The sequence below is a fragment of the Diadema setosum genome, chromosome 7 (assembly GCF_964275005.1).
Source record: "Diadema setosum chromosome 7, eeDiaSeto1, whole genome shotgun sequence".
NCBI lineage: Eukaryota > Metazoa > Echinodermata > Echinoidea > Diadematoida > Diadematidae > Diadema > Diadema setosum.
The window spans coordinates 3823780-3848229 of record NC_092691.1 but is presented as its reverse complement, the minus strand read 5'-3'; the positions used below and the strand labels follow the sequence as shown (position 1 = coordinate 3848229).

Here is a 24450-nt window from a genome sequence, read left to right as displayed (position 1 = left end):
TCACAAGGTGAACCCACTGTAAATGACAGCCCCTTGACCCGGCTGGGTAGCAAACAAGCTCTCCTTGACTCGGGCCTTCCTCTCAGCTGTCTTTCCATAGAACTCCTCCTCCACCTGTTGCAGGAATGCTGGCACAGCATCAGCGGGTACCATGGAAACGGTGCACCCCGCCCACCCAGCACCTGTCAGTCTGGATCCCAGTGCTCCAGCTTTCCTGAAAAGGGGGGGGGGGGACAAAAAAAAATCAAGTTATACATAATAGGAATATTCACTCAAAGTTACAGTCAGTGGAATATCATAATTCCTACATATGACATACATTGTAAATGGGCTCCTACGAAAAAAAAAAAAAAAAAAAACAAGGAACAAAACTTTTTTTCAATACATCCTGCATTGCAATGTGTAGACAGGAAAGGCAAGTAAAGTGTAATTTTACACAAACAAAACACAAATTGCCCACAACCTAAGTTTGTCTAGTTTATGTTAAAAAAAAAAGAGCAATAACAGTTTTTGTATCAATAAAAGGTATATGTATGTGAGCTTTTGAGGGAAATGAAAAGACAGACTCCAAATGGGTTTCAAGTGCTGCTACGATGTATGTGTAATCAGCTGCTGACCCATCTCGGCTAGTATTGCAACAGAACACAATCAAAAAAAAAAAATGTGAATTACGGAGAAAATAAGATGTTGCCCACTGCTACCAAAAATAATATTTTTTTCTCAGTGAAAGTTTCATAACTTGTATGTCTTAATTCTTGAACATTTGCAGGGACCTTGTGTTGACAATCAGAAAATATCCACAAGCGATGTTTTTATACATTGCATAAAATAACACCTGATGCAAGTAAGAGAAGAAAAACAGAAAAAAAAAAAGCACAATTCTGTGACTGGAGCAGAGGCTAAAAAGGATTTAGTGGCAGTCGGATCTGAAGCTGCATAGCAATCTCACTTGCACACTTGGGTGAGTTCATCCAGTTCCGGACAGCTGCACTGGTAGAGGTCCCGGCAGCTGGCGTGGCTTTCGTCCATCAGTCTGCCCAGGGAGGCTGCTGTGTCGGCCCCAGCATCGGGCTGGCCACACAGGGCCTTGAATTTCAGGACTCGGTTGGCCTCGCTGAAGACGTGCATGGCACGGTCGTGAAGCTTGAAGGATTGGACTGGGTGATGAATTGGATGTTGGATGGAGAGCCATTACTCATATCATATTTTTTTTTTTTTTTCTATAGAGATATTAATCTCTTGATTCATGTTTAAACCTTATCTATGACCAATATCATGTACCATTTCATCTTCAGGGAAATATGAAGTGGCCTTAAAGTTTCAAAGCAAATGATAAGAGTACAGAGTATGCTTTCATTTACTATTTGACTTCAGTTCTGCTCATATGGTACCTCCTGTAATTTTTTAACAAAATTTTGTAGCCATAGTGAATCGCCCTGGGTGACTAGCAATAGTCAGCAAACGGTATCCACCAGGCACACTGTGACATTGTGCCATACGCTAGAAGAAGAAGAAGCCATAGTGAATAGCGTTCTGTCAGAACATTTTACCATTTCCCTTTATATTTGGATGATCAGCCACTTCTTTTCACGATTTGCTATCATTCCTATTTCTATCTGTGCTTGTTTTTGTCCTACACATTTCATTTTCATTTGCCAAGCTGCTTTGAAGGAGAGAGATGCTTCTCTCCTGAGTTGCCTTGGACAGCCATGTGATATTTTGAACATAGGAGCCTCTTTGATATACACGTAACAAACTCCATGGGACCAATGAAATCACTTTGTTAATGATTTTAAATCAATGTAGTGTTGTATCAGGGTTTATACTCAATATGGAAGTTTGAGGCAAGAAATGTCACTTTGGTAAAACAAGGATTTTTTGGTTTTGGTTTTTTGTTTTTGGGGGGTTGGGGGTTGGGGGTTTTTGTTTTTGTTTTTTTTTTAATAAGGTTGAACCTCGTTATGATGAGGTCAGATAAAATCCTCTCATAACAAGGTAATTTTGCCGGACCCAACTCCTTATACAGTCAAACCTGTCATAGTGGCCACCTGTCCGTATCAGCCTCTACTTTCATCTCCCGAAGATGACTGCTCGATGGACAGGATGACTGTATATCTTTGTTCTTGTACCCTGACATACTGAGGAGCTTGATAAAACGAGGCAATTTTCCTGGTTTATAGGTGCTCGTTTTAATGAGGTGTCCCTGTCTAAGAGTCTCTCGTTTCTATATCATGAGATGACCATTGTCTCTGTCGTGGGTCAGAACTCACCATGAAGGGTGTTGGCGCTGAGGCTGTCCCTGGCTAGTTCTTCCTCTGTGACCCCCAGGACAGAGCACACCTCTTCCTTGCTGTAGGGGTCAGTGTGCAGGACACTGGACACCAGTGCCTCCATGTCCGAGAGGGAGAGGTTGAGTGCCTTCTGGACATCCACCAGGCGCTTCATGGTCCTCCAATCCAGCCCCTTGGCTTTGGCAAGCACCTGGCATCAGAGAGAGAAAAACAAGCTCATATTCTAAGGTCACAGTTACACAAACATTTAAAAAAAAAAAAAAAAAATGGGATCAATTAAACCACTCTGTTTGCATCAAAGTGCTGCCATACACTGTATTGGACCTCCAAACCTTTTCTAAGAAACTGAAAATATGGATATTTTCACTCAAAAGTAGGAGAGAAAGAGCAGTTCTTATAGAAGTGTGTTGTAAAATTATCAAGAAAAATAGGAAATTCCTGTTGATGCACAAGTTGGAAATTAATATCACAATTCAGATTCTTTCCTCCAAATTCAGAATGGTTGGGAGGTATGCTATAAACATGTATATATTAGAGTTTGCAGTCTCGGAAGTTTGAGGCAAGAAAAATTAACCATTATGACAAGAGTTTCTTTTACTGTAGAATCTCACTACAGACAGGTCATACACTGTATATAACAAAGCCCTCTAATAACAAGGACATTTTGCAGGACAACTGTTCAAGACTTATACAGAGTGTGCAAGAGTTAAGATGGCACAAAATGTATTTTATATATATCTGAATCCTGGGCTCTGCCTCTTTACACTTTGAACAATCATTGCAACTTTACTGATGAGAAGAAAGAGAAGAAGAAGCAAAGGATTAAAGAAGAAGATTCCAAAGAGAGGGAAAAAGTATGAGGAGGAGGAGAGAGAAGAATCTTACCCTTGTTGCCAGTCTGCACTCAACGACCCGGATGTTATAGTGGGACGTGGCAGCTTTCTGCATCTCTACACAGCTGTTGGCGATGACGAATGCAACACCTTCCGGCAGATGGACATCCTCAGCACGTATAGGGTTAAATTCAATGTGCTTGGCCTGGCAAAGGAAAGGAATGAGCACAGAAGGATTTTGATTCATATCAATGATCCTTACATCAACTCTGGGCTTGATCACAACTGATTGACTGAGTACCATTTATTGATGTAAATAAGCACCAGTTATTTAGTGTTTAGAGTAACAGCCATGACAAATATCATGGGTATAACATACACATATTTGGGTATGCAATCAGTCAATCATTGCAATCAATGATTTTGATGATGAAATACATAACAACAATTGCATGACATGAAACAATATCAAAAGTGAATAAATGATTATGATATAATTTGATGTTAACAGTGATGTTATTGTTGGTGGTGATAATGATGATGGAGATGAGAGTATTCTTCAATCACATAAAACAATGATTAAAACACATTTTCTAATTTAAAAATGTTAAGATGAACTTCCACTTTTCCTCAGAAAAATCTTCACCATGACTGCAAGTGGCCAATGCAAAATCAGCATTTAAATGTGATGATAAACCGGATTGTAAGTGTATAATTAACTTGATATCATTTTAACAATTGCATCTATTCACAAGCAATTGAATTTACTACTCGGTCTCATAAAGGTTTATATTCCATTCCATTTATATTTCATAGCTGTTAAATGCCTACACAGAGAATATCCAGATTTATTTTTTTCTTGTTAGCCACTCAACCTCCAAACTCATCACAACCACTTATGGTATGTATATTTGGTCAAAGAAAAACAAATGATTACAAAGAAAAGAGAGAAAGTAGGAACAGAACTATACATGTACAGTGATAACTATACATGTACAGTGAAAGAAAGATAGATAACAAATGATGGGAAAGAGAAATAGATGTATACAGACAGACAGAAACAGAGTCAGAGACAGACAGACAGACAGACATAGAGACATAAATGAAGGCTCCAAATACTTACAGTCCCAGCTTTAGCAAGGAAACAGATAGACTGGTCCATACCTCCACCCTGGGTCCCGATGTAGTGTTCACATCGCATGCAGATGTCTGCGAGCTCAGTCTGAAGTTAAAAGGAACGAAGACAGACAAAAAGAACCATTTTAATTCAGAAGGCTGAACCAAACAGACTGTATCAACAATTCATTTCTAAAGCTGTGATCTCAGAAATATTACCACAAATCTCTGTAGAACCAATGAATGGCATACCAAGTTTTCACACAATGTAAAGCAAAGGGTAATGGCCAACTGTACACCATAAAGGGATACATTTGAGTGAAAGATGAGCAAAATCAGAAAAACAAGGAAAAGTAGAAATAATATATGTCCCCGCCGGAAGTAGCATTTTGTAGCAAATGTACAATACAGGTCAAAAATCAAGGTCAAAGAAGTCAAAGGTCAAAATTCTGTGTAGAAGTTCTGAAGCCCTCACCTAGTGCCATCACATAAAGCAAACGGAATGGAAATCGGGTTAGAAATGGTGAAGGAGCAGCATTTTGTAGCAAAATGTACAATACAGATGAAAAATCAAGGTCAAAGGTCAAAATTCTGTGTAGAAGTTTTAAAGCCCTCACCTAATGCCATCACATAAAGCAAACTGAATCGAAATCGGGTTAGCAATGGTGAAGGAGTAGCATTTTGTAGCAAAATGTACAATACAGGTCAAAAATCAAGGTCAAAGGTCAAAGAAGTCAAAGGTCAAAATTCTGTGAAGAAGTTTTGAAGCCCTCACCTAGTGTCATCACATAAAGCAAACGGAATTGAAATCGGGTTAGAAATGGTGAAGGAGTAGCATTTTTTAGCAAAATGTACAATACAGGTCAAAAATCAAGGTCAAAGGTCAAAGAAGTCAAAGGTAAAAATTCTGTGTAGAAGTTTTGAAGCCCTCACCTAGTGTCATCACATAAATCAAACGGAATTGAAATTGGGTTAGAAATGGCGAAGGAGTAGCATTTTGTAGCAAAATGTACAATACAGGTCAAAGGTCAAGGTCAAAGGTCAAAGAAGTCAAAGGTCAAAATTCTGTGTAGAAGTTTTGAAGCCCTCACCTAGTGCCATCACATAAAGCAAACGGAATCGAAATCGCGTTAGAAATGGCGAAGGAGTACATGTAGCATTTTGTAGCCAATGTACAATATAGGTCAAAAATCAAGGTCAAAGGTCAAAGAAGTCAAAGGTCAAAATTCCATGTAGAAGTTTTGAAGCCCTCACCTAGTGCCATCACATAAAGCAAACGGAATCGAAATCGGGTTAGAAATGGCGGCGGAGTAGCATTTTGTAGCCAATGTACAATATAGGTCAAAGGTCAAGGTCAAAGATCACAACTGAAATTCTGTGTAGAAGTTTCAAAGCTCCCATGTAGTGCCATCATATAAAACAAACAGAATCAAAATCTGCTCATAAATGACAGAGAAGTAGCAAATTGAACATTTTGATCACACACGGACGCACAGACGGACAGACGGACGGACGGACGGACACACAGACACACACACGTACGGAGCCCGTTTCATAGTCCCCTGCTCGAACTCGTTCGGCGGGGACAAAAAAAAATATTTAGTTAATGAAGTCATGGGCTCTGAAAAGCATTTTAAAAAGTAATCAGTCATTTAATTTCCTACTTTTTAATTTTAGCATTTTAAAAAGTAATCAGTCATTTAATTTCCTACTTACTGATTATGTCAAGATAGATTTAAAGTCACACAACCATGCCGCAACATATATGTCTCTATTTTGTTTTATTGATTTTCCCACTGCGCACACCCATTCATATTCTTTATGATTCTCTTCACAGTACACAAGGACATCATTCAATTGCACACGTATGTGACATGGATAATTCACAGTGGAACACCTTCACCAGAATAAAAAGCAAAATACTCTAAATTTGTCATTTGAACAAGCTATTTTTTTGTTCCACATTAAATGATATATCTTTGTAACATGTTTGATAACATATTATCAATTACACATCTTTAAAGCTGTAAAATACACAATTATTTGGCCTCCTTTGATTCTGCCAACACTCTTATTAGTGAATTACTCCATCACACTGTGTTTCAAGCTTGCTGAACTTATAAACAAAATGTACATTCAATCTGTGAACAAAGTGGATATATTCACATGACAGATGGATAGAAAAAAGTCAAAACTTATCAGTAGTCACTAGTGTTTCTGATGTCCTTCACGTGGGGGCATAATGAAACTACCCTTTCAGCTTACAATATCAAAAGCTTTAATATTGATACTACCCTTAACATTTTTGGATTTTTTTCTTTTTTTTTACTTGCAAATCATTGGCCAGCTGCCTTTGAGTGTAAACAAGTTCGTGCCATAGTCTGTACTTCATCTAGTATATACATTACATCCCACATAATTATTATTATTTTTTTTTTTATTCTCGGAAGAGCTGTTGATGATCACAAATTTCTGGAATGGTTTGCTAAACAGACAGAGAAGGTATTTTATTGTTTCAGGAATTTCTTATGTATTTCTTTGTTTTTCGACCTTTTGTTTTATCATTTTTTTTTCGTGAAATTTATGAGAGAACTTATTTCAAGCATAATCATGCTAAAATCTGTACTGCAGACTTCATATGCGTCACATACTGATTTTTTTTTTTTTTTTTAATTCTCGTAAGAGCTGTTGATGATCATGAATTTCTGGAATGCTTTCCTAACCAGACAGAGAAGCTGCTGGAGAAAAGAAAGAAAATAGAGATAGTGGCACTAGGGAAGAAAAAGAAAATGTCCCCACCATCTCTTGACAGTACATAGTGGAGACCAGTGCTGCTGTTGCAGGTAAGAAATCCTACCACTCTACATGTATGTCATTAAAATAAAACCACACACACACAAAAAAAAAAAAAAACCACACACACACAAAAAAAAAAAAAACTACACAAAAAAACAAACAAACAAACAAAAGAGAGACAGGAGGGAGAGAAGATATGCCTGAGGCTGACTGTGCTTTAGTGCTCATCCTTACTTGATGAGGTTTACTCGTGGCAGCCCTAGGTAATTAATGGGATTGCTTACTGTAAAAACTGGCCCCCAGACAAGAGTGATTGTGTTAGCCCCCCAGGACTGTCTGGCTTGCTTGAACCGACTTGAAGGGACAATATGAATTTTGATTGCACAGAATCGGTCAAAATATAAAAAAATAACAGTAATGAGAAAAAAAGGGAGAAAAAAAAACTAAATAGAAAGGTATGGATCCTACTACAAAACTGCTCTGAACTCATACAAAGGAGATCATGCTGAAGTCCACGTGTTTTGTGTTTGGACATCATCGTACACAGTGACACACACGTGCATGCATGCAAATGTTCTATTTGTTTTGCTATATCACCAAGTGAATATTCTTGACAAAGACAGCATGCCTCGGAATGATACACACACACTGTAAAACCAGAAATATTCTCGGCATGCAATTTTCACGAATTGCTCCTGGCATTCAATGCATACTGTGTAGACAAGAGCTTTTGTGTGCATCTTACTTAATTACAAATCTTGACTCTTGCAAAATTTGCGAAATCAAAATGACGCGAAAATTTGTTTTCATAGTGAGCAAAGTGCATGGTTTTCATAAATACTGGTGATATTCGAAGTGTGTTTGCTTTTAACAAGTACAAGGTACAAATGGCAAATAATGACACAATTCTCATTCCATTACATGTTGAATCACACACCAATATCAGAGCTGAAGTAATTTTTTTACAGTGAGCAATCTTTAATGCACTTCTGTAATTTTGTTTACGTGCATCTCCTTAAACTATGAGATTTATGAACTGCATTGCAATGAATCAAAAGTGAACCCTCATTCTTGATCTTTTCATTATCATTTAAAACGATGCCTATGATTTCCATCTGTACATTAGAATTGTTTCTTTTTCTTTCTTACAGAAGGAAAAAGGTGAAGGAAAGAGGAAGAAACACTTGATGTTTGACATATTTCATCGGGTACCAAGTATTTTCATTTTCAGTATGTTCATACAGGGGTACATTAGAAAAAAAAAAAAACACAACTAAATTGTGAACATGCTACAACATTTAATTCAGAATGAATACATAACAATAGGTAATTAGGTTTACCACTTTAGCCACAAATGTTGATTTAAAGTTATAAGGTGTTGATAGTCATACTAAGTTCATAGCCCCTTTATCAGTTTCTATGCAGTTTTGAAATATGCCATTATGAAAAAGAAGTTGTTGTAGTGTAACATTTGTGCAAGTCGAACCTATACTATTTTTTACGATATGTTGATACTGAATACTGAACTCTAAAACATGAAATTTTTATCTTGCATTAATAACCGAGCATGCAAAAGCAGTAGAGCAAAAGTTCCCACCTTTAAAGTGCACATGTGCTGACAGAATAAACTCTTCTCTACCCCCCCCCCAAAAAAAAAAAAAAAAAATCACAGCCTTTGTATACTAAAGGGCATGAGTGGGCTTTCTTCATCAGACATGGAAAATTTGTTGACATTAAACTTACTATGTAAACTGTGGAACTAAAGGTCTCTCCCAAGCCACCATGCCCCAAGGTGGCAGTCGTCCACTCACAAACAACTGTCAGTGGTCAGTTAATTCATTAGGCTGGTCTGGCCAAGTGTTTGGCGTTCCCAAAGGGCTGACCTACTCCAATTTCACTGATTATAGGCCTACAGCACTTGGACAGGTTGCAGAGGTGGACATCCTCTCAGAAGTTCACAGAGAGTATAACACGAATCATAAAAGTTGCCTCTCTGACTTTTCAGATTGTTCACCTTTATGATAAATACTAGTATGATTCAGATGTGTACCACAAGTCTAGGGATGAACTCATTGAAAACTGAAACACACATACAGGTTACACACATACAAAGACATGTCAACACACAGGGTATTTCATGAACAGGAAAATGGGCATGTATGACTACATCGCATGCACAATGTACAATAAATACGAGACATACTTATTCAGGCAATAATTCGTACTTTGAATAACCTTACTGGGAGGCCACTTGTGACATGCCCTAGCACCACATCAGTATAACCCCCCCCCCCCCCCAAAAAAAAAAAAAAACACAACAACAACAACAACAACAACAACAACAACAAAAAACAAACAAACAAACAAACAAACAAACAAACAAAAATAGCAACAACAGAAAATTGTGTGAAGAAAGTCTTTTGGTTGCAACTGATTGACAAATTGCCCTACATCGACGTAAATCAATCAGTTGCAATGAAAAACATGAAGAATTTCATGAATTTGAATAAGTCTTTTGGTGTTGGTAAAAACATCAACTTAACTAGCAGTTCTGTCCACTTTGCAGTGGGAACAGTGGGAACTAAGAACATTGAATTGTTTCATACAAATGCAAAACTCATCTCATACACGTGTAGCTTCAAGGATGGCATGATCTACATTTAAATCTAGCAGGCAAATCTTAACCTTTGACCACTCATGAAAAGTGTAATATTCTTACAACTCATCCTCTGGAATGGAACTGAGCATACATAGTCTTTTGCTGGTTCTGCAAGCCAGCTGGGTATCATGTCACATATGGTGCACTACAAAACCTTTAGAAATTCAATTGTCAAAAACTTATGTAGATGTGATTTAGCTGTAGGCCCTTTCATTGTCTGCGTCATTATGACTACATCAAAAATATATTCACCTGCATTAAAAACAGAATACTTGGGAAAAAAGACAAACAAAACAAATGCAGAAGACAACAAAACACAGCAGACTCACTTTTGGAAGGGAGAGATTATTTGCGTGCATAGTGGCCAGACCCGCGCAGCACACGAGAGCGCTAGAACTGGACAGACCTGCACTTTTGGGGACACACCCGTCCACTACCGCATTCAGGCCAGTCGGCGCAGCGATGCTGGCACGCTCAGTGACCCCTCGCACCCCACACAGGACATAGTTGTGCCACTGCGGCTTGGACTGGTCAATGTCAAAGGATGTCACGTCAGTGGAAAAATCCCTGCATGTATAACGATAGAGAACAGAGGAATTAATACCTTTGTTCTGAAATTGAAAATGGCCCTTTTCACTCACCACATTTTGCCAAATGATCTCAGAAATAAGTGCTCTATACAGTCGTCACATAATTTCCACACGATCAAGTCTGAACAAATTCCTCAAAGTGGTTCCACATTTACTATGCATATCAATGTACAATTTGTACTATTAATTTTGAGGTACAATTTTGGTAAAATTGTTCAAAAGATTATATGCACATAAAATAGGCAATTATGATGCCAGATATATGTGAATATTTGACCTTTCATTTATACCCTTTCTGGGGTTTTGCTGGCAAATGTGACTACATTATTGCTGTTTTGCACCATATTACACAGACCCTGTTTTATATCTGATGTGATTACATGTTTTAACTTGTTGAACTGCATCATAAACAAAGAAACTTTTAAAGCATTTTTTTCAACAAGACTTTTATAGTTGATTTTACAAAAAATAACCAAGTTGTTGTGAACATTTTTCATCTGTTCATGAAGCAAACCAATTCATCATACCATGTTGAACTTATCAAGTCCAATGCTATCTTGATAAACATAATTTCTGTTTGACTTACGCAAAAGATGGATTTGTGTTGGAAAGACACAGTTGACCATCCTTGTTTACTCCTACAGCCATCACAATGTCTTGGTCTATTGCCATGGGCAGTACTGAGTAGCCACAGTAGTCTATATGTTCACCTGACAAAATGGAGTGAAGTGTAGAACAGTTATACTACAGTGGACTCCCGTTATAACGAAGTCCTCGGGACCGCCAGTTTTCTTTCGTTATATCGAAACTTTGTTATAACCGAACAAATAAACAATAGAAATACATTTTGTACATAGAACGGATAATGTTGGGGCCTGAATTTTTACTTCGTTGTAGCCAGAATTTCGTTATAACTGTGTTCGTTATAACGGGAGTGCACTGTACATCATTCCAGACCAGACCTGTTGCTATTAACCCGTTGAGGACAGGCTGATTTTGCTAGTACAATATGCATTCCTCATAGACACTTACCTGAGTATACTCAGGACTCGTCCTCAACGGGTTAAACAAATAGAGGGAAGCTGTTGTTTTGTACATTGATAAACTGGCAATGTATTTAAACCCCTAGTAAACACAATATATCTAATGTTCTAATCACATGTATACCAGACACAACATAAATTCTGGCATCAAACAGACTCAAAACAGCAAGCAGGTTTTGAGAAAACGCTCCTCAATCCCTTATCTATAATTTATTTTTCAGTCATTTAATCGCAGTGCTTTTAGTACTACTTCATCATCTAGTTTACATTACAATATTCTTATCCTCATCTGAATTTAAATGAGTGATCATTTAACACTGAAATGCTCTTTAGTGACACTTAGACAAGCAACTGAAATAAAATGTTAGGCTAAGCGGTCATAAAGATGTCTTTCCTAAAGTTTTCATCAAGCTTTCACATACAGTGTACACTATACTACACACGTCTTTCCCAAAACGCTATTTAAACTGTGTAATTGATCAATAAATTTCAATACTAGTAGTCAGACATCTGCCAACAATCGTAACAATGGCATAGGCCCTATCTGTAATCTTCTCCATCATAGGGAAGAACGTTTTTGGAGATGCTCTTGAAGCTTCCATAGGTACCCAATTTGGGTAGCACCATGCTTACAATGTATTATTTGGTGTACAGACACAGAAAATACTTGAAGAACAGTCTTTGACCCCTCCCCCCCCCCTCCACACACACAAAAACAAAAACTTCATACAAACACACACACACACACACACACACCATTCCACAAGCAAGGTCTTTTTTAACAACATAAAATTATCTTGATTCAGATTTCTCTTAACCTTTCCTGTGCCAGGGACTCTGGACAAGATTTATATGTGACCGGCGACAACAGTTTCAGGCAAAAGTCGCAAATTTTGAAAATTCATTTTTTCACTGAATCACATTGCCCATTTCGTAAGCTTTGCATTGATATAAAACACTTGTATTCTTCGGCACCATAAGTGGGCATAGAAAGAGAAATAAAATACACTTTTTAAGTTGTTAGCCTGACAAAATTGCGAGAGAACAGGGTTTGAAGATTCACCTCTTTCTCAAAGACAATGTCCGAGCGGCGATGCGAGGGGAGAATCACCCATCCGTACGATGGTGCCAATTGATGTTAAGCTCCACCTCTAGCAACCACATCGCCTTCTGATTGGCTCACTGAGAGAGTCAAATTTCCCGGGCACCTTCCTCGGAGCTCAGCGTATGGAGCCGAAAAACAATGCGTTTCGCTCGGGTTTGTTTACCAGTACGTCTTTCAAGATGGCGAATACGATAATTACACGTATGGTGTACATGTACATGTGTATGGTGCACGCATTACGCAATGGTATCCACACGCCATGTCCGTGTGCATGTAACAGGAGCGGTGGCGAATCCACACATTTACAAATCGCGTTTTCATTGTGGTTGATTTGTCTTTATCATTGGCGACCCTTTTGAAGGCAGAAAATTGTTAGTGCTGACAAGGGTCACGCTTCCTGTTTGTTTTGCTTTTACAAGACATGCATATATAATAATGTTGCTTTGCTCGGTGGTGCTAATTGAATTAAAACAAACAAACAAACAAACAAACACGACTCGTAAATTTGGTGCGAACTTGACGTGTAGTATTTGAATATAATTGGTCACATGTGACCGTTCCTTTCCTCTCATCTACCTTCCATTGAGTCAGTCTGCTGTATAATTTATACTACATGTACAAGTAGACAAATTTGAGAATATTTACACTGTAGTTTTCTTTTCACACGATTATGTTATGCTACATGATTTTGTTTCACTTCCATTGTCGAACATTGCGGTAGAATAGTTTGGATAAAAAGCCAAACGAAGAGCATGCACTATACAGAGCGAGCGTACATGAACCACTATACCAAGAACAATGGAGCATGTAATCGTACGTGCACGCGTGGAGAAAGCATTCCCCAAACGCTGCAACTGGTGTCTCCAAAAGCCGAATTATGTAAATGTGTGCGACGCACCAGCCAATCGCGTGCGAGACCCTGCGCCATAGCAACGCTGGGGATATTGGCGCGGCGTTCAAAAGAAGCTAAAAACTGAAGAGTGCGATCCAACATAGGGTGCTTAAAATTCCATTTTCGATAGGAAAAACTTAGTCTAGTGCAATGAAATTTAGTGTAGATGTAGAAAACCGTATCAGGACAACTCCCCCGGAGGACTAGTCCCCCGGGGACTACTCCCACCTGACAGCTCCCCCGGAGGACCACTCCCCCGGAGGACGTCTCCCCCGGGGGACAACTCCCCCGGGGGACAACTCCCCCGCGGGACTACTCCCCCGGGGGACAACTCCCCCGGGGGACAACTCCCCCGGGGGACAACTCCCCCGGGGGACAACTCCCCCGAGGGACCACTCCCCCGGAGGACCACTCCCCCGGAGGACCACTCCCCCGGGGGGCAACTCCCCCGGGGGGCAACTCCCCCGGGGGACAACTCCCCCGGGGGACAACTCCCCCGGGGGACAACTCCCCCGGGGGACAACTCCCCCGGAGGACAACTCCCACCTGACAACTGCCCCGGGGACGTCTCCTGGGGGACAATCCCATAACTGAACAGAGATGTTTCTTATTCGTGTCCTAGAAATTAAAATTGAATTCATCTGTGTAAAAACAGTATTCTTTTTATACAGAATTTAAATTAAAGTTAACGTTACCTAAGACACGTCCATTTTAATAACAAAGTTTTTGAAATCTCAGCACAAAGTTTTTACTTTTGTACACGCTACATGTAATGTCGAAAAAAGTAGAAACGCAGGTCCATTTTATCACTGAAAGTTGGTCAAGAGATAAACACATTGACGGAAACACGCTTTTGAGGGGAGAGTTCATTCCTTAGCATGTACCTGTTATTCTTCATTATTTTATAATATTTTAAGAAGTCCATTCTTTGATGATTTTCCTTTTCTTTTTGCAATTCATGATTATGATAAGGAATATGTTAAATGAAAGAAAGATATTATTCAGAGGGGTGAAGGTTCAAGTTTTTGAGTTTCTTCAGTTTGTCTCCCTCTACAAAGGAATATGTTGTTAGAAATACCCTTTTAATGGGGTTATGATTTTCATCTTAGATTCTTATGATAGTTACTATCCTATATGTCACTGTTAGTAATACTTTATTGTGCAATTTTCGTTTGTTATGTTGACTGTGAATTTATCTGAACATCATTACAATTCTTAATGTCGGAGAAATAATTGACAGAAAAAGATATGAATATTCTGTGCCTGAAAAGACTTGAACGTGTAAAAAGGTAATATCTTCCAACAGCCCTGGGAAAGCACACCCGCTAGACCAACACAAATCTCTCAACCACAAAGATGGGATGATTAGAGTTTCAATTAATTGAAAATTGAGTTTTGTTTCACACAGTTTTATTTGATAACGTTTGAACATGGAAAACAAAAAAAAAATGTCTAGCGTAAGAGTAATTGAAGTTAGTATGCAAACAACACTTTTGCACGTAATGGTATACCGAAGATTGTGGTATCAGATAATGGTACACAGTTTACAAGAGACCAGTTCAAAGAGTTTGCTTGTCAGTACCAATTCAAGCATGTCACGTCTTCATCACTTTCTACATAGCAATTGGAAAGTTGAAAAGACAGTACAAATCGCAATGTCTAATGAAAAAGACAATGAGAGATGGAACAGATCCAGGTTTGGCATTTCTTGACTATGGGAACACACCGATCGATGGGCTAGATGCTAGTCCTGCACAATTGTTGATGCAGAGGAGGACAAGGACCACCCTGCCAACAGCTAGTCAGCTGCTGAAACCAAAAGTAATAAAGAATGTGCAAACAAAGCTGACCAAGAAACAAAAGTGCAGTAAAATTACTTTGATCGAAGCGAAAAGCGTTGTTGTTTCAAAGACAAAGTTTCCAAGAAGTTGCATAGTGGAATGTGAAGGAAAAATGCTCCTGTCAAAACAGAATTTACATCAGAAGAGGTACAGCGAAAAACAATCCTTAATGCAACAAAGCTAGATGACTCAACATAATATCGTATCACAAGATCAGGTCAAAAATATGGACCAGTGTAAAAACTTATCTATTTTATAGGATAGATACCGGAATTTGACGGGAAATGAAATGACAATGATCACGGGATTGTGATAATGTTTAGATGTTGAACTATTCATCTGGAGAGTAGAGTTGGTTACATTTTGAGTGCAATAAAAGTGTTTCATCTAACTTATCAAAAGTAACAGCTTTGTTGATTATTATAAGAGAAACAATGATTAACGTTTCTTCAAAGACAAAAATAACACATTTCTAAAAGTGAACAAAAGTACAGTTTACAAAACAATCACAAGTATTCCTCCAAGTGTGAAGAGCGAGATTGAACTTACGTCGTTATAAGAGTGCGTTGTAATGTGTCATACAAAGCCGTGATATCTCAATATTGAAGTGAAGTGTTACTCACTTTACAAGTATCAGTAATGTTTGTGTTTATAAGATGTGTTGCTATGATTACACATGTAGTAAAGTTGAATGTTAGATATAAGATATGGCAAGTCAAACACGCCCATACAAGACGTATTTCCATGATCACTCAAATAGGACGAGTATATTGTGTGAACAACGTATCAGATAATTGCCATGATAATCCTAAAAAGACAATGGCTTATTAATTAAGTTTCAGTGGTAGTTGATAAATGAAAAAATCTGTGTGAAAAAGAGAAACTTATACTTTTCAAAAAAAAGGGAGATGCCAAATGTTTGAAATTAGTACAGTTTGAACGCAGAGACTAGTGCCTAGCTATGCAGCACCAACCAATCCCCACAGAGATGATGCTGTTGCTATGCTCTATAGTTACCCCTCTCGAGAAACCCCGGAGGTAGATGTACTACCTCAGCAAACTTCCTTACTTGCACCCAAGACCTAGAAGAATAAAAACATATCAACCTATCACCTGCGTGTTAACAAAATGTGCACATATACTTTTTGACCAGTGTCCGTTTCTTCCCTTGGGCATCCGATGCAATCGATATCGCTAAAGCATTTGCATTGTTCAAACTCGTCATGATTGTAATACGTACAACAAATTACTGCCAAGATCGTGTGCTTATTCTGACTGATTAAAGAAACAACTAAGGAACTCTCTAAATAACAGGCTAAATATTACAGTCGTCATCCCTTGATATCTTTTAGAGATGGGCTAAAGAGGATGACATTTTCAGAACATGCTCATCACACCTTAGTTTGATGACTTTGTGCCTACTGACACCATTTTTGAAAAAAAAAAAAGAACGAAAAATGCGAAATCCAGGGTGCCCCGGCCGAAAAGCTGGGGGGTGTTTCATGAAACTTTTTGTCGGTGATTTACACCGACAAGTGTTAAAAGCTACTAAAATCCTTGCGTCTGATTGGCTGATAGCAAATTTGTCGGTGAGAACCTCCGACGAACTCGTTGATGAAACGCCCCCCTGGTCGCCGTTTCGGCTTTAAAAAGACATTTCTGGTTATAACTCGGCTATTTTTTGGTCAATTGTGATGGTTTTGGTGTCTAACTCCATGCTTTGGGGGTCAAGGAAATGGATTATAATGATAATTTTAGTGTAAAACCTAATCTTCCACATGATACTAACCTTTTGCCCATATTTAGGCATAAAATTTCCTTGCCTTTTACCCCTACCCCAACTGCCATTTTTTGCATTTTTTTCTGTATTTTTTTCAAGTAGTATTGGCTACCATACTCTTAATAACAAGTTCTAGCTATCAATCTGGTGTTTTCTACCAACAATAGTACAGCAAGGTATATGTTATACGTGTGTCATGCAGATACCGGTAAGTGGCTGGTGCATTCAGGATGCATGGTAACTGTGCAACCAGTGCTAAAACTGTTTCTGCATTATAGTGCCTAATGCCGGCTGGAAGATATTACCTTTTTACACGTTCAAGTCTTTTCAGGAACAGAATATTCATATTTTTTTCTGTCAATTTTTTCTCCGACATTAAGAATTGTAATGATGTTCAGATAAATTCACAGTCAACATAACAAACGAAAATTGCACAATGAAATTACTGACAGTGACATACAGGATAGTAACTATCATAAGAATCTAAGATAAAAATCATAACCCCATTAAAAGGGTATTTCTAACAACATATTCCTTTGTAGAGGGAGACAAACTGAAGAAACTCAAAAACTTGAGCCTTCACCCCTCTGAATGATATCTTTCTTTCATTTAACATATTCCTTATCATAATCATGAATTGCAAAAAGAAAAAGAAAATCATCAAAGAATGGACTTCTTAAAATATTGTAAAATAATGAAGAATAACAGGTACATGCTAAGGAATGAACTCTCCCCTCAAAAGCGTGTATCCGTCAATGTGTTTATCTCTTGACCAATTTTCAGTGATAAAATGGACCTGCGTTTCTACTTTTTTCGACATTACATGTAGCGTGTACAATGGTAAAAACTTTGTGCTGAGATTTCAAAAACTTTGTTATAAAGATGGACGTGTCTTAGGTAACGCCAACTTTAATTTAAATTTTATTTAAAAAGAATACTGTTTTTACACAGATGAATTTAATTCTAATTTCTAGGACACACACACACACACACAAATCTCTGTTCAGTATGGGATTGTCCCCCAGGAGACGTCCCCCGGGGCAGTGGTCCTCCGGGGGAGTGGTCCCCCGGGGGAGTGGTCCCCCGGGGGAGTGGTCCCCCGGGGGAGTGGTCCCCCGGGGGAGTTGTCCCCCGGGGGAGTAGTCCCCCGGGGGAGTTGTCCCCCGGGGCAGTCGTCCCCCGGGGCAGTCGTCCCCCGGGGGAGTCGTCCCCCGGGGGAGTCGTCCCCCGGGGAGTCGTCCCCCGGGGAGTCGTCCCCCGGGGGAGACATCCCCCGGGGGAGTAGTCCTCCGGGGGAGACGTCCTCCGGGGGAGTTGTCAGGTGGGAGTAGTCCCCGGGGGAGTTGTCCTCCGGGGGACAAGTCCTAGACCCGTAGAAAACATATCAAAGATTTCATTTCTGCAAAAAACCTAAATCGACAAAAATAATGGTCAAAATCTTTGTACCCCGCCTAGGAGGGAATTTGCTCTTGCGACTTTTGCCTGAAACCGTTGTCGCGGGTCACATATGACTTTGGGGTTTTCAATGCCAATCAGCATTCACAGCACACAAAAGGTTTAGTAAGTACTGGATACCTATCAAGTTGACTCTTCCAGAAGCCCTGGCAAAAAGAGATGGCGCACTCTGATACTTTGCCTCATACTGCTTGGACAAATTTCGAAACCTGAAAGTGAAGCAAAACAGAGAGACACATAGGAGAAAGAAGAATAACATTTTTATAAAAGAGAAGTGTATTTTGTACGTAGTCTTGATGAACCCAGCCAAGCAAAGGGATCAAGATGAACACTAGGTAGATGTAGATGGTAAGTAAAGCAAGTTACCCTTGATTCGACCGTTTCCATGTATAGACCACTCTCACGAATAAAAATTCCCTGTGAAATTCATGAATAAAAATTGGCGCAAATCAAGTGCAAAATTCAAACTATGCAACTACCTCCACACGTGTTCCGAAGAGCACAACAGTGGGCCACGTTGCCGGACCCCCGAAATCATTGTCACGACCCTCCCAGGTCAGCTCTCATAAGCAGTTCAACGGGTAAGTAACGGGTAAGTTAAGTTGCATAGGAACAAATATAGACTTGTTTCATTCCAAGTTTTGAACAGTGAAGTTACTAGTCCGTTTATCTGCATTGAATCTGTACAGCGTGTACACCTACAGACACGATGGCAGCAGTTTCTGAGACAACTTGAGCGTTTACACGATATCTGATATTTTGCATGCCACCCGTACCAGAATTTGCGGTATCGCTATGGTTCGATCGCACAGCGTGGAGTACATGGAGAACCTGAATCCATTCAATAGGCAGGGAGAGCGCAAGGCACGGTACATCACGAATGTTGAAGCACGGACATATGGGGTCAAACAATGAGCACAAGCGTTCAAACGATGATCGCAGCACAGGGGTTCGAATTGTGCATGCTATTTTGCTTCCGCAATTTAGGCGGTCGAAAATTGGGTAACTTGCTTTACTGCATACATTAACTGTGACCAGCCTGAATGCTCGCTTCATGTTCAGGCTCTCACATAACTGTGTACAATGTGGTGTGCCCAGGGGTTATGCAGAACTTCTTAGTTTTACAACTCTGCATCTTGACCAACTCTTTTGGTGATCATTTCAACAAGACAACTTTCCAATGCTATTAAAGCAGTTGCAAAATGGTAAAATTAATACATAAAATTACAGTGATGCTTGGTTTATTTCGGCAAAGGAGATTCATTTTGTTACTTCAGAGTTCTGCATTATTTGGGAGAAAAAAAAGAATAGCATTTATAAACAAAGAATGACAGTGCTGAAAATGTATGATTTTCAAAAATTTGATTATCAGTGATCAATTCATGATGAAGAGTGTATTCATTTGTCACAAACAATTCATTTACTGAGGTATCACTGAGGCACTGCTTTCTAGAATTTCCTGTTCCATCTTATTCATGGATTCTTCCCCTAATTCTTCTTTTTTTAATACTCATGGTACCAGCAGTAGTGCAGTACAGTAGTCTATAGTATAGACACCAGGCCCAGGGCAAGGGTAATCTTCTAATTCTGGCAAGCCATTCTTTTCACCGTCCATCATCATGTCCATGGGAATCAGAAGACAATTCCATTCTATAAACTAATAAAGGTAGAGGTCTAGTTTCTGGCTTTTACAGATACAGAGAGTAAATATTTTGTCTTTAGAGTTCTACATACAAAAATACAGTGCCAGAGTACATTGAACCCCAGGGTGCTCCTTTAAGTTGTACACAGTTATAAAAATACTCTCTACACGTTGGGGCTGGTCGCAGTTTAATTTTCATAAGTTAGGACTTTTAGTACAAGTGGTAGGCCTATAAAGACAGTCATGAATCATTGAATGTAGGGGGAAAGGGGGTTCAAGGAGTGATGGTTGTTTCAAGTTTAGGCCTAACTTGTTAGGGATCTATACAGTTATAGGCCTACTTTGTACTTTAATTTTTAAGAAATAAAAATGGCACAAACAGCCGAAAGGTTTAACATGAAGTTGAGGAATGGATTTAGTTTTGGCCCCTAAAAGTTAAAACCCAGGATTACCCAGCAAAAGGCAATTGAATACATACACATATGAATTTATAGTCTAGTCTAAACTTTACTTGTTAAACGACATCAATTCAACACAAGTGTCTGTACTCAACGGTATTTTTACTGTAAAATAAGACTAGAAAGACCTACCAGTGACCAGTTCCCATGTTAACTAACTACTGACAGTATACACAGCCCAGTCGCCGCTGTACATACGTAGCGTGGCGTAGCATATTAATGGTACGTTCCCACTGCTGATCAGATCAACTCGATCAATCCCGATCAAGCTTTTTTAGCCTGGTCGGGCTCGCTCGGCATTGGTATTCGGGGTCGATCTACCTTGATCGGCATCGCTCCTGCTTCCTTCACGATAATTTTGGACATGTCCAAAATATTCGAGTAGGAAGCCCGAACATCAACAGCTCGGGTAGTGATCGAGAAGAGATCGAGCTGATCGGGAATCGGTCGTATAGAAATCTAGTGTGGTCGGGACGGATTTTTCCCCGAGCTCAGTTCCCGATCATCTCGAGTTATACTCGAATGCTACACGATTGATTTCAGATCATCTCGATCCAGGATTCATCAGTTTCATGAATAACTCGACCGCTACACGACCGATACAGGACTGCTATCGATTGATACTCGACTAAACTCGATCATGCTTCGACCGGCACTCAATCAAATACCGAGCACTTTTTGACAGTGGTTGCAGCAGGTGCAGACGTACTGTCTTAGCACTCATTTATTGTTCAGGTATTAAGAAAAAAATATGCAGTCCTTGGTCACGTTAAAAAGTTAAATGTCGTCAGTATCTTCAGCCACTCCTGGCCCACTGAAGAAAAGAAAAGGGCCACGAAGAGAGCCACGACAACAAACAGCAGACATGGAAAAATTAGACTCTCCAGACAAATATACCAGAAGAAAGAAAGGAAACACAACTGAAACTGAGAAAAATTCGGTATTCTGGCAATATGACTGTAAAGTGAAAGGAAATTTTCTAGATTATCTACTTTACTTATAAACTGAGAAATGTTTCTTGAATTCTTTTGCTAGCTTGTCTGTTTCAAAGTTGAAGTTGGTTACGTTGATATAAAATCTATTTCTTACGCTGACGTGTTAAAACAGTAGTTGTAACATAATTCATAAATGCTCCGTGACTTACTTTACTTTTATTTACGTAGATGTTACACTTTTGCTTCGCTTAATAAGGTTTTTTTTTTTTTTTTATTGAGAGTTGTATGTACATTGCTTGAAGTCCACCTTGATATCGATTGGCTGAGTTGACAAAAAAATAAACAACCAAGATTTTCATCTTGCTAGTGTAAAATGTTATATTGTTTTATTTTCATAATAATGTACTCTGTTCCACATATCAGCACACTTCATGAATTTAGAAATTAATGATACATATATTTTCTTTTACACACTCTTGGGCCTATACTTTATCAATGACTACATACATATTTTTCATTCACTTTTTCATTCTTTAGTAATGAGAACAATAATGACAAAGATAACAGGACTCATTAGGGTTGTAGAATAGTCATTTTTTTCAACTCTATATAATGGTGCATTTATGGGCATATAGGCCTATGTTTCATTTTAAACCAAATTAATTTCAGTCCACCTATATGTAATGCACTTACGAAGCGTGGCGGTGTAACATTTTTTTTTTTTTTTTTTATGAGACATCAAACTTAGATTTGCTATTCTTCACATCCACTGCAAATATCGAATACATATGAACGAACCTATTATACATGGTGTCCCGGCAGACAGAGTGCTACAAAACTGTCTCTTATTTAAAAAGATATGAGCGACTGAATGAAATTGTTACATTATTCAATAGAAAGAACACCTGTAACTGTAACTTTGGGCACTGATATCCTACTTGACTGAGCGATAGTGAAGCCGTAAAAACTGATAACGAATGCGTCAAAAATAGCTACTGAAAACGGATAAAATGAATGAATACAACTGAATGCATTTTTTGTACCTTTTTGGGCTCACAAACAGTAGTGATCAGTCTTTGTCATCTTTTTTTTTTTTCAGGAAAAATGAATAGAATCGAAACGCCTGCACGAGAATTGATGATTGTGGTTTCAAAATAGGAAGTGTTCTTCTATCAACTATAGGTTTTCCCGGCCAATTTCGCATTTTTGTCAGTCCAATTCCTAATTGCTGCATTCAATTTAGCAAAATATGTACCATAGATGACATGTTCGGTAGTTCAATTTTATGATCTCTTCATTCAAATTAATTTTGGAGCATTCAAATTACCTTTAGCCTCATTCTAATTAACACTTTTTCAATTGAAATTCGTAAAACAAGCACCATTTGGTTATTCACTCATTCAGTTTAGAATGATATAGTCACGTGATCACGGACATGCTGCTCTCGTTCATTCCAATTTATTTTTTGGCAATCAATTTAACATCTTTTGCAGTCAATTTAGCACGCATGCTTATGGTTTGCTTCTTTCTTTATTTTCTTAACATAGTTATTGTTTTCCAAGCGTCATTACATTTCATATTTTCGTACTCATTTCAGAGATTTTGGCAACATTTAGTGTCTCTTCAAGTCCGAAGATAGTGCAACATGTGCATGGCCACAACTTATCTCGCCGTTGAGCACTTTATTCCGTGTGTCGGCCAGTTGTAGGAAGTCAAGGTTATGATCATCAAATATTCCTATAATTCTTTTTCTGTCCCCTTGAGAAATACGTCTGTATCTAACTTGTGCCGTCATGACTGTAAGAAGATGAAGTTAAGCTAGAGTATTGGTACATGTAGGCCTAAAATGTCATGTATGAAAGACAAGGGGCGTTACAGAAGAGCAAACTCGAGTTATATGATATGGTCAAAAATACGATACTTTTACTGCTTAACAGTGCGTGGATGAAACAATAAGTCACATAGAAATACGCATTTAAATGTTATCACCTTTTCAAAACAGAAATAACATGACGTTAATTTCAATGAACATGTTATATAGGAATTTGACTGCCCATACGCGAAATTGAATGACTGAAATACCCCTTTCGCCAGTGCTGGCGAATTTGAATGACTGAAGAGCACGTGCCAATTTGAATGCCCGTTTTACGAATTCGAAAGGCACACGTTATGTGCAAATCTCATTGATCGGAATGCTAAATTGAACGAACAACTTGCAATTTTGAATGACAATTGACAGAATGTGCAGTGATGAGGATTTTCGCTAAATTGAATGAACCTTTTATCAAATGGACCGACAAAAGTGCGAAATTGGCCGGTAAAACCTATACTAAAGATAATCTTTCGTTCATTCATGCTTTTGCAATTAATAGTCAGTTTTATAGCACTCTTTTGGGCCACGCCGTATTCAAGCATAAATACTGAGTTGTCTCATATGATAACCAGACGAAAACTGTAACCAATTCTTCTTTCACTCGATCACTGTACGAACCTGCCGACCCGTTCGATGCAAGATCTTACACAGATCGAGTCATGTCGAGCTGGTCTAAGAAGTCTAGTAGAAATCGAGTATTGACCGTGTAGCGATCGTGTATTGATTGTGTGTAGATCGGGATGTTCGAGTAGAGATCTGTGTGGTTGTCGAGGAGAGATTCTGGAGATGTCGAGAATGGTCGGATGTGGATCGTAAAAGATCGAATAGCGGTCGGCAAGGGATCGTGTTGAAGGACGATCGAGCATTTGGTCGGGATTGGTCTGGTAAAAATAGGTGATCGGGATTGATCTCGCTTGATCGAGTTGATCTGATCGGCAGTGGGACAGGGTATAACAGCGTCTGGTCGGGCTACATGTTAACTAGCACATGACCATTGATGACGTACGGTTAGATCTAATTCATGCGAACACCCGCCGTACATGTCCATATTTACCTTTCAACTTGAGATGAAGGAACCTGACATACTATAGGTGGACAGTGGTCGCTGGCTTCCATCTTTCAACAAGACACAGCTCAATAT

At 38.9% G+C, this 24450-nt stretch overlaps 1 protein-coding gene across 1 annotated transcript; it reads right to left on the bottom strand.

Moving 5' to 3' along the window:
* Positions 1-24450, bottom strand: LOC140230586 (N-acetylgalactosamine kinase-like). The gene is made up of 9 exons (XM_072310729.1): positions 24364-24450; positions 18522-18610; positions 10872-10995; positions 10025-10262; positions 4248-4346; positions 3177-3329; positions 2271-2481; positions 950-1157; positions 1-214 (listed from the first exon to the last, which is right to left on the bottom strand). Exons 1-9 carry the CDS (start codon positions 24423-24425, stop codon positions 1-3), a joined length of 1398 nt encoding a protein of 465 aa, XP_072166830.1. The 5' UTR covers positions 24426-24450.